The following is a 12,374-nucleotide window of genomic DNA, read 5'->3' on the forward strand; positions in this document are numbered from 1 at the left end:
ATGTTCCCCCATTGTTGCAGCTCTTCCTGCGGCTCTGCAAATACTGGAGGATTGTGCATTCTATGTTTGCAATGTTCATGACAATAGTGCAGAGCTTTACACACTCCATGCTTCTGTCAGAGATGGCAGGCAGTGAGAAGTGCTGCTTGGTTTTGTGGGATTTTTAAAAATTGTGCCAAAATTACGAGATATGGATAGCATTGAGAAAGTTGCGTGATGATAACTTGATCCCCTTGCTCTCAGTCACCCCTGTGTGACTTGTTTCTGCCCCAGCATGCATTGCCAAAGCTTCCCAAAAGACAGCGTGCCAGATGATGTGTATTGCACACTGATCCTACCCATGGTGCACAGCACTGTGCTTCAACATAAGCACTCCTGGTGAGTACATGTAGCCCTGACACAAGAAGCCAAGTATGCATGAGCATAAGCATTATACTAACTGTGGCAGCTTTATGTTGACATAATTTTCATCAACCGAAGTTTGTAATGTAGACACAGCCTTAAACAGCCTAACATCCTGCCTACAGATCTGCTAAGATTCCCAGAAAAACCTAGTCCAGCATGTGCCGCACATGTCGTGTTAGAACCATGACCTAACACATCAATTAGCATGACTACAGAGATGCATTTACAGCACTGGGCCTGATTCAAACTCACCGAGGTTTTTCACTGATCTAATGCCCATGACTTGGAGTGGAGTTACTTCTGATTGACAATGGTGTAAGCAAGAACAAAAACAGACCCTCTGTGTTTTCTACCCATTAGAAACATGGTTTAGTTTTTGTTCCCCAGTCCCAATGTTGTACATCTGAAATACATACTGGTGGGACACACACAAAATCCCCAAAAACAACAAGAGCAGCCACAAAACCACAAAAGACTCCCACCACAACAGTCTGTGGATTTTTAAAATGCTTAGGGCTTGTCTACACTTGAAAGTTAATTTGGATTAAGGTAGGGTGTGTTTTTAAAGCACGAGGCAATTCCTGGATAACTCCATGTGTAGACAAGCCATTAGTCTTAGTTTTCAAGTACATACATGCCTAAAGTCAGGCATCTCATTAAAACTTGCCTGATTTTTAGATGTGCTGCATACCTGCAACTCCCACTTACTTAAAAGACAGCTATGGCTGTTCAGGCACCTCTGAAAAATCACTGTGTCTAGATGCCTAAATATGGATTGAGATGCCTAACTTTAGGCACCTCTTTTTGAAAAATTCCATCTTAGGGCTTGTCTTCACTACCGGGGTAAGTCGACCTAAGTTACACTAGCTATGAATCACATAGCTGGAGTCAGCGTAGCTTAGGTCGATTTACCCCGGTGTCTTCACTGTGCTACATCGACGGGAGATGCTTTCCAGTCCACTTCTTTTACTCTTCTCGGGGAGCTGGAGTACCAGGGTCGATCGGCGAGCGCTCTGTTGTTCATTTAGCATGTCTTCATTAGACCAGCTAAATCGACCCTTGCTGCATCAGTTGTAATCAGGTAGTTTTTAAGTGATGTGAAACTTGGGTCTGCAAGACGAATCAGACTCCTGAAGGGGGTACAGTGGTCTAGAAAGGTTGAGAGGCACTAACTTAGAGTAGTGTTTAGGCTACTCTCATTCATGGCAGCTTCCACAGGCATGCCCCACAGTACAGCATCCCCTGTGGTGATGAGTGCTATGGGCACGTCAGGGGCTGCAGGTGCGGACTCTGTGGCTTATGTCAGGTCCATGTGGTTCTTTGTGGCTCTTTAAGGTCTCTCTTTGCCATCAGAAGGGCATGTAAGGGGCTGGGGCAGGAACCAGTTTTGCTTCCCTACCCAGTTACGTTGTATAAATAGGTGGGTGGATGGGTGCAGTTAATTACTTTAAATGGAAGTTGATAACTTCTTAACCATAGGCTCCTAAGAGCTCCTTGTGGAAATGAGCTACTTTCTCCTCAGGTCCAGTTAAGATTTAGTTGCAGGAGGATGTAAGATTCAAACACAGGAGGAATTGTTCATAAGGCACTTGGAAATCCTGCCGCACTTTCTAATGAAAAAAGTCATTTATTTTTCTATAGCAGAACAATGTCCCAGTTTAGAACCTATAATGTTGAATGCTAGGGAAGGATTAGGTTTAGATTAATGTGTGTGACATAGGCATTATTCTGTGTTCCCTATGCTATGTCAGTAGCTGTGTCTGTCTACCGGCAATGTGCTATGCACAAAATATTTTAAAATTTCTCTTTTTAAAAATAGTAAATAGGTCAATGTGTACTTTCTACCCAGTTAAATTAATTCATTGTTAGGTAATAGATATTTTTATATGTTTAATTTTCATATTTTGGTGCACACCACTTACCTCTTAGATCAGAGAATGTTTGTTTTTATAAAACAAACAAACAATATATATTATGGTACACTGGTTCATTCTGATAGAGTATTTTCTGTACAAAATGGGTTAGTAAAATATTTCTGTGCTGAGGTCTTGCATGCTAAATTTAAGAAAGTTTTTTAGAAACTGGTCACCAAAATTCTTTCTGAAAAACTATTGTTAATTCTGCAATTCCACTTACAGCTTTATGTTAGATATTTTAAATGGAGCCACTTTAATTTAAGGTCATAATTGCTTGCTAGTGTCAAATATCAAAGCTCACAGGGAACATCATTCTGTTTTTTGTATATATTTTTCAAAATGTAAGTGGGTTGGCTCTTAACTTTAGGATTTATCTGAATTCATAGTTCAACGTTTCACACCTGAAACGTATAATTTATGTGACTCTTTTCAACATGGTGTATTTAAATGGTTACTGAATTTGAAATGGTTCTATCATCTAGTAAGAACTGAGTCCATTTTTAAAATATGCATTTTCATTCTGTGCTGTGTTAGTGCTGTGGACAGATACACATTTTACCTTTTAAAATCTGACATGTAAATATTGTATTCTTGTATCGAGATTGAACATCGTAAAATTGTTTCTCAGAAGTTCTTAACTCCCGCTAGAGAGAAAACGACTGTGTTCATGCACTGTTTAATTTTTACAAATTAAAAAAGCCAAAGCATTTTTCCTTCAGGAGACATATTCCATACCTATTTTTTATTTGATTGCGTGAAAATAATTTCCCTCCCTGTCTGCAAACTAGACTGAGTGAACAGTGTAAATAAGATTCCATGGAAAGGAAAGGAATTGTCAGAGAAGTTTTTTTCAAGAGCTAATGTCTGTGTGGTCCTCTCCATTTTTAGAAGAATAATAAAATGGCTGAATTCTATATGGGTCTGTGCGGTTTAACCACCATCTTACGTTTATTGTTCTGGTTGCTTCTTATCAGGAAAACAAAATCTTTTAGTAAACCATAGTAGCTCATTCTAAACCAATTATTTTCCCACCAAACTTAACTTCATCGTATCACCAAATGCCTAATTTATCAGACAAATGCTCTGCCTGATTTGTTAGCTCCTTTGTTGGAAAAAAAAATCATCAACAAAAGAATATAACCTATTGATATTACTTCTAAAATACACTAGGGAGAATAGATTGAGTTAGAACTAACCACATGAAACTATTCAGTCGGATGAGTTTACAATTAGGCATTTCATTTTTTGTAATGAACACATACATCAACAATAATCCATGCTATGTTACTGGAAACCATGCAGAAAGTGTCTTCGTGACAGCATGTTGGGGTTATCTAAATGTGGAGAAAAGGCAGTCTTAGGAGAAGAGAGAGGCTTTTAAACAGCCTCTACAAAAATTTAACCTCTTAGCTCTTACTTGTTATCCTTGTGCTAGAGGATTTTTTATTTTGGAGGGGGAGGGGATATAAAGGTGAGCAGATCAGCTTTTCATTCCCCTCAAAAACAGTGAAGCTGTGAATTTTCAAACAGAATTTCACTTTAAAAGCCCCACTGCTGCAATTAACTTCCCCAGCGTGGACCCCTGTAGGCTCCCACTGCAGCTAACAGGGTCCCTCCTGCATGGGTGGGTACAAGGGGCCAAATTAGCAGATACAGTTGCAGGGTCAGGCCTGTTTGTAAACATCGGAATTTGATCCTAAGGTACCATCGTCTAACATTTCAGCTGGGTTAATTTACACAGTTTTCTGATATGTTTTATTAAAACAATAAGAGCATAATTAAAAAATATAAATAAACATTTTAATGGGTAAGTAAATAATATTGTTTTTGTGAGATTCTGTCTGCTTTAATCGAAAGGTAAGAAAGCAAAATGACGTAGTAAATAAAATCAGTGTGTGAAACAGGCAGAGTAGTTTCTGGAAAAATCTTAAACCTCAGCTGGTCTTTTTCTTTGCTTAGAATGAGCAGAGTATTTTTGTGGGTATGTCTCGTGTTTGTTACAGGTCTCACATTAGTTTTTCCCTTCAAGAAAGCCTGGTCATGATGCCCTCCTAATTTACAAACCAATACAATGGGATTGCAAAGAATGCACACCAGTGTAAAGTGTGTCCTGATGAGTTGTGAAGCAGCACTGTGAAATTCTGGACAACCGCATGAATACAATTCCTATGCCATGAGCAGTACTCATGTCGTTATGTTTTAAACACAAGTGAGCAACACCATTGCTTTGTTTCCTCTGGGATTTCCTGAATTTTAAAATGATTAAGAAAATACCCTCCCTTTAAAAAACAAATAAACCTCCATTTATAAGAATCAGGGTGAAGATATTAAATGGAATGGGTAGCAGGCTGCATAGAATCTAGAGCTAACCTGAATTCCTGCCTGCCCTTCCCCCTTCTTTTGCTCTAATTTAAGGTTCCACATGCATGACTTTATGTAGTTTACTTGACTGTTCACGTACAACTTGTTTCTTTTGTTTCTGTAGCAGCTGACAAAAAATAACCCCACCTCCCTTCCCATGACAGTTGCTGTCTGTTTTCAAGTTGTGGTGATTTTGACCTCATATTCAGCGTCTCTGTCTCTTACTGTTCACAGTATCTGTAAAGACATCAGATATATGCCTGCCTGCCATTTATATTCTTAAGTAATATGAGGAAGAAGTCCTGTTTAAAACAAAAGTAGGTTAAAGTGACTTCCTAGCACTCGGTCAGGTTGACGTTTTTACTGTTGATTTCTTTACAAAAAAATTAACAAATAAAAGTTCTTTGGCTTTATAGCCTACAGCGGCAGTGGTTAGCCTTTGCATAACGCGAACATCTTAAAGGCTTGTGTTTAGCTGCAGGAAATTAAATGTGATGCTCTCAGCTTTTAGAATGCTTATTGGGAAAGGTTTAATATCCAGTCTTGGGTTATTAGAACCTTTAAATCATCCATAAAAATTATTCTAGATTCCTATGAAAAATGAACTCATAGATTAGCTGACTTTGGACAGACTGAAGCATCTTGTAATGCTGGAGAAGCATTTCTGACTTCAGCTGCTGTATTGCCCTGACTGAAGAGAATGATAAAACAGCATCAGGGGCAGGCAATTTCGTTACAGTTACTCTCATCATATATGTTCTGTGGGTAATTGTTTACATCTGAACCAGGCTCAGCAAGGGAAGGTGTGGGTGTTCCCTTCTTCTCCCGCCCCCCTCCCCCCAACCATCTTGTTCTTCAGACTAATGTCACTGAAGCCTTTAAATACTGAAACAATTATGTTCAATGTTAATCTTTTTGCTATATCATGGATAGTTTAACTCCCCTAGCATCAGAATAGGATAATTAGAGAAAACTTCCCTGTGTTTTGCTTGCAAAACTCTCATTTCCTCAAGAATGTTGTGGAGCTAATGACTAAAGAAAACTTTATTTATAAACTTAGGTCTCTTAAACGTTTCCTTTTAGTCTATGTGTCATGTGTTGTAAAACCTCTAATTTGCACTTGCTGTAAAATAACATGCCATCTTTCAAAGCATTTAAACCACTAGCCCCCGCACTGTATTAGAAACCATTCACTGTTCACAACGCACCAAAATGCAGTTTTTATTACTGGTTAGTATTTAAAGGGGGGGAAAAAGGGAACATTTAAATGAGTTAAACACCGCTGCCTGCAGCCCTTCCCTTTCCCCTGCCCTTTAAGTAGATGTAAAAAATCATGTAGTCACCAGTAAGTAATTTAAAGTTTTTTCTGTCAACAGATAACACCATAGAGCTACACAATTATTCTCTACTCATCATATATATTGGATTATTGTCCAAATCATATTATAGGTCAGCGTGAAGACGCACACAATTGTGCTGGCCTTCCTTGTTGCTTAGATCACCCAAGCTGTGGCAAACTGTTTGCAAGACAGTGCTGGTGTCACTATAAAACTGTTTCTAAGTATGAACATGAAAACATGAGTTTAAATTAAGGAAAGCTAAATGCTAGAAGTGTTTTTTACTTTGCATTTAAGCTTCTGAAGGCATAGGTAATTTTAAAATGAATTCCAGTCATCAGTTTGGTTACAGTTAATATTGCACCTATTACATTCATATCATTTTCATTCCTATTCATTTAAGGTTTTTGTTCAACTTTGTAAAATTCTCAATTTAACTATGAATTGATGGTGAACCGGTGTTTGGAAGGAGAGTGTTTCTTAGATTCCTAGGGTGGTGGGTTTTTTATATTTCCTTTCTCAGCTGTAGATTTTAATAGACTTGTTTTCTTGCTGTTGATTTTAAAGTATGTTGAGGATGTTATTAAATGATGCTAGACAGATTTCCTAAGGCTTTCATTTCATGAAATTTTTCATTCCGTGTCTCAGAAGCAGTCTTAATCTACCTTCCTTACTCAGCTAACTGTACTGAGGCAGTGTTCACATTTAGGATAATTGTCATCTCTTTATCTGTACTTCATGTTGCGTTAGGTTTTGAGCATGCAGTCACCTAATAAATTATCAGAGCCTATTAAGACTATGAGGGGCTGTTCCTTTTATAGCAGATCGTTTCGAAGAGACAGAATCAGGAGTTGCTCATACATGTTTTAGCTGTGCTTTAGACTTTATGTTGACCTAGACATCATGTGATGTATAGTAGTTTGTTTTATTTTAACTTTATTTTAAGATGCTGAGCTAAATCACCATGTTTCAGTGGCATTTTTATTTTGGATAATCATTTATTCCAGTGTTATTGGTTTGGATTATATATGCATGTTCAAATGTGCACTTGCTTAATTTTCCTTTGTATAAGCTTGCCTGTCTATTGTTTTGTATATTTATGTATACAGTGTGTACACAAGAATATACAAATCCATACATAGATCAGCCTGTGCCTGTGTATCATAATGTATTAGGTTTCATTTCATTGTGGTGTAAGGTAAGAATATACAGCTGACACATTAGCAATTACAAACAGTTTGTGTTTTGAATTCTCAGCTAGAACAAAAGGGTTAATACCACATTTCAATGTGCATGAATGATACCATGTGGTATCATTTGTGTGCTCCGAGGTGGCTGACCATTTCCATTTTGGTGTCAATCCCATGAGAACGAAAGCATTTCAGAATGGGGTGTGAGCTGTCTTGCTGGTAAGAGTGATTGACAAGGAACGAATAAATAGTCAGAAGAACTGAATAAATACCACCCTCCTGTTTAAGTCCAGGCACACATGAACAGGCACATACACAATTTAATGCAACACTTCAACCAGTAGACTGACTTGCTTGGTGACAAAAACATGGCTGAAAAGCCAAATTACAGTTTAATTACAATAGCTTTTATTAAAACAAGGGCAACAAAAAACGCTACTAGAAATTTAAGTAAACTGGGGAGGATTAAACTATTTTGAAAGCAGGATGTAATGATAAATATAGATGCAAAAGCTGATTGAGGCCCCTGGAGTGGAAGTGGGGGCCCTGACAGCAGGTTTTTGGTCAATTGGTGAGGCGAAATGGTTCACTGAATTGGATAACACAGTGCATACCATAGTGACTGATTAAATTGATTTGTCCGTGGCTGCAGCCTACTCTATTACTGAGGCCCTTTAACCTATTTTCGAACTCTTTTAAAAGAGAGAGAGAGAAAGGAAGCTTCTGGATGAATGTGATCCTAAAGGAAGGAAGTGAAAATAAGTTAAATTTACAGCTATAAAATTCTCTCCAGAATTAAGGTCAGATATATCATTCCCAAAGTGGATTACAATCCTTACTAACACATAGATAAGAAGTCACAGAATAAATACATATCTTATACTATATAGAAAGAAAGCAAGAAAATGCCATTCTTTAATATCAAATTTAAATCATAACACCCTCCCCCCCTTATTTTTTAGTATCTTTCTAGAACTTTGGGGGAGGAGGGCTAAGGGAAGGGATCATTGCCATTATTTTTCAGTTGTCACTCTTATTGTTTTATCTAGTGGTTCTGGAGAGATCTTATCTGTCAAACATAGCTATATACCAGTAAGAGATGTTAATTTGGTCATTTGTTTTGCAATAGCTTCAGTGACTGAGGGAAAGGAAACCAATGTACAATGTTTAATATATGAAAACATTTTTACTAAACATAAGAAATATCTATCATTTTGGTCTTAGAGAATAGGATGGGTGTGAAGTATCTAACATTTTATTTAACCTTGCTGAAATATTGGGGAAATAAATGCTAGATGACTGTGGTTTGTAAAACCCTGCCTATTTTCTTTTTTTCCTTTCAACTACAGAGGGTAATTAAGATTGCTGGGTCAGTTTACAATACATGCAAACAGACTCAGTTTGAGAAACAGTTCTTCCATCCTACTGGCCGATTACACAAAAAACAGATGTATACTGAATATTTAAAAATGTTAGCATTCATCTGAAGCCACTTAAAGACTCATTTTAGCAGGGTTTTTTTTTTGGTTACACTTCTAAAAATTGGGCACAGCTGATGTCATTACAACATTCTATGCAAGGATTTGTAAAAAATCATTGGAATTCTATGTATCATTTTACTTATTCAAATTATAAATTGCCCTTGCAAAATTCAGCTTGGCCAAGGCAAGGAATTTTTTGGATCATGCTAATGGATAGGCAAGAGTTGTTAGAGGGAAAGGGTTCCCCCTCCTTGCCTGGAAATATTAATGGCAATTTTTCAAGGCTGGTATAAACTTTATACTATTTTTAGCAATTTTTCTTCCAAAAGTGAAATCTGTTTCACAAGCTAAGGCAAACATGCACACATCCATGCTTCAGTTTGGGCATGCAAGTAGACGAACACAGCAGTCACAAAGTTAAATATGTTCACAAGTGATTGCAGGGTTCTGGCTAAAACTGCAATTTTCCAGTGATCTGCAGTTTTAAAATATCTAACCGCGACTTAGATCGAAAGCCCACTGAAGTCCATGGAAAAGTTCGTGGTGACTCCAGTGGGCTTTGGAGCAGGTCTATGTAAGCAGTATTTCCCTTGTTTAACAGGTTTGTAAGTTAAGCATAGAAATCACATCATGTGATTTGGTGTCACTTTCCTCAGCAAAATGGTAAACAATTAATTAAATTTATGCATGTATAAGATGTATAATGCTAATTATAGAAACACAGCAAATATCTATACAAAGGTCAAGATGAATGTAACATGATGGTCCTATTACGTCAAAGAAATTATCTTCACAGACCTGCATTCTGTGCATGATTTAACCGTTCATGCAATTATTTTCTTTTTAGCAAATAGTAAAAAAATGTATACTGTGCTCATTTAAAGAAATCATAAATGGAGCCTGTCGTATAAATAAGGATCATTCAGTGAGGTATTGCTTGAGGACTGCAGGATTGAGCCCTTAGTTAACAAGATTACCAGTAAAGTATTTACATTCTGGCTGTGTGTTTAATCATTGGCATGGCTGTTTTAAAGGTTAAAGCCATGTAATAGTTGAACATTCTGGAGTTTGTCTACTTGGTTTTGGAAGACTTAAATTTAATTGTGTTGAGTTCTGGGTTTCCAAGGAAGAAAACAATAAACCCATTTTACGATGCTCACTGTTATATTTTCAGAACCATGCTGCAACCTCTTAGCAATAGGTATTGCCAATAGCTTCTCCTGGCCACCATCTCCCTCTTACTATGTCACAATGATCCAGGCATGGAGAGGACCTTCCACTCAGGCTGCTGGGTCCATGACACCATTCCCACCCATCCCCTTGCAGCACTCTTGGGATCTGGTGGGTGAGCTGGGGCTGGGGACACATCATTCCCCCTACCTACTAATCCATGCAGATATTACTGACAAAGGTAACACAGCACAGGATTGTATAACTTTTCCTACAGAACCTCCTCTATGGTGAGAGAACATCCCTTTAAGGGTGGTACAGGGGACAGCCTGGGGCAGGAGAGTTCACTGAAGTCATGCAACAGCGGGCAGTGGGGAGAACCCCCGGGCTCCAGAACTGCCTCCTATAAACCTCCTGGATCATGGGAGGTTGAATTCCTCTTCTCTGCCCCACAGAGGAAAGAATCAGGGAGGAACTCTTCTTCAAAGGGACCCTTGCAGAGATTTCCTTCCCATTACCTGGTGGGGAAATGATCTAGCTATTATCATCATAACTTCCCCTTTGCTCTGTTGGATTTGACTAATTTGGATGCCATACAGTTTTTAAGGTGGTGTATACCTTTGGAAGGGTTGGGTAAACTGTGAGACTGTTTATCAAAGAACATGAACTTCTTTCTTATCAAATTGCACCATATTATTCAACTTTTAATGGAGGACTCTTTTCTACCTTGTAGCTAATATGGCACAAACAGCACTAATTAGTGAGGATGCACTTGTAGGCAATCATAGCCTGATTTTTTTGCAACCACACCTTCAGTCATTAACCCAAATTAAACACACTAGCACTCAAACAGTTTATTGCTACAAATATTCAAGTAAAGATATTTAATCTACATTACATGAGCTACAGACTTTATTGTGGGCACATGTTTGAATATTTGGTGCCCTCTAGTGGACCATTCTAATGTTATCAGCCCAAGCACATTCTCTGAGATTATTTATTGCAGAGAAATACAACTGGTACATTTTGGCAGAGTCCAAACATCCATTTTTACAGTTTAATAAACTATAAAGCTTATTTTTGATTCTGGACTTTAACTTTTGTTACCACTGAGGGGTACATAAAGTCATTATTATTCCCTTCATATATTTTTCTAATGTATTTGCACACAGCGTCGGTGACTGTTGGGTCTCACACAAAAGAGCCCTGACAGTTTCACCTCTTGTGTCCCTAGGCCATATTTTTAAAGCTATTAAATGCATCTTTAGGCACCTAAATACCTTTGAAAATCTGGCCTTAGGACTTGATCTATTGCAGTCAGTAGATAGACTCCCATTGACTTCAGTGGGCTTTGAATCAGACTCTAAGTAAGGGCCAGATTCTGTGTGAGTGATACCAAAGTGTTTGTGGAGGAAGATACTCATCAGTATGAATGAAGGTGGCGGAATCTGGCCTAAATGAGGATGAGATTTTCATAGTACCTAAGTGATTGAGGAGCACAAGTCCTATTCCCTTTCAGTGGAACTTGTGCTGCTAAATCAATGAGAAACTTCTGAAAAAAATCTCACCTTAAATCCTTACAACCAGAAAATAAACACTATAAAATATTGAGTGGAAACTCCCACTGTTTTACGAATGTGCTGTGTGTCTTCACATGAAATAAAAAATTGTTTACATATCTTAAGATTTGGTTCTTCCTCGTTCTTTCTTTAATGTTTTGAAGAATATTTTTATTGACGTATTTTATAACAGACTCTCTTTTTCATTTGTAGATGCTACAACTGTGGTGGCCTTGATCATCATGCTAAGGAATGTAGTCTACCTCCACAGCCAAAGAAGTGCCATTACTGTCAGAGCATCATGCACATGGTGGCTAACTGCCCTCATAAAACTGTTTCACAACAGCCCACTAGTTCTCAGGGAAGATATGAAGCAGAACCACAGCCTTCCACTTCTGCTTTCCTGAGAGAAGGGGGAGGGGCTTACGGCCATTCATCTCCATCATATTCTCAGGAGGGAAGGTCAGAGATCTTAGAACGTTCAGGCAGGTCACCACAAGAAGCTGCCTCCAGTAAGTTATCTGCATCACCTGAAGAACAAAGCAGAAAGGGGCCTTCTGTTCAAAAAAGGAAAAAAACTTAGAGCTTTGTCGTAACCTTTCATTTTCTTTACCCTCTTGGAATGTCTACCTCATGCAAGAACAGGGGAAGTAATTTCACTATCAGTAGCTGACCTGAAATTTTAACTACTGTTGAGGAACTGTGAATTTATTTTTTTTAATAGACAAATCACTCCAAGCAAATTACATTTGAGCAGGGTGTCTTGTGTTTTATGCCTGTTTGTGTGGATGTGCACGAGTGCGTGTGTCTCTATCATGTCTTTCTGTCTGTATGTATACATATCTATAATCACTATCTCTATCTCTGTATATGTATACATACACACACCAGCAGAACAGTCTCCATTTCCCAGGATACATCATCCATTGTGAAGCAATAGTCATGGTTCAGAATG

At 38.1% G+C, this 12,374-nt stretch overlaps 1 protein-coding gene across 1 annotated transcript in view; it reads left to right on the forward strand.

Annotated features, from left to right (window-relative positions):
- The window catches only part of LIN28B (lin-28 homolog B), a gene marked incomplete at its 5' end in the record, with an annotated part of 117,462 nt that extends 105,292 nt beyond the window's left edge, over positions 1–12,170 (forward strand). The window contains 1 exon segment of the mRNA XM_043543136.1: positions 11,633–12,170. Coding sequence (XP_043399071.1) covers positions 11,633–12,002 — 370 coding nt within the window.
- Between the last annotated feature and the right edge of the window lie 204 nt (positions 12,171–12,374).

Source organism: Chelonia mydas, chromosome 3 (assembly GCF_015237465.2).
Source record: "Chelonia mydas isolate rCheMyd1 chromosome 3, rCheMyd1.pri.v2, whole genome shotgun sequence".
NCBI lineage: Eukaryota > Metazoa > Chordata > Testudines > Cheloniidae > Chelonia > Chelonia mydas.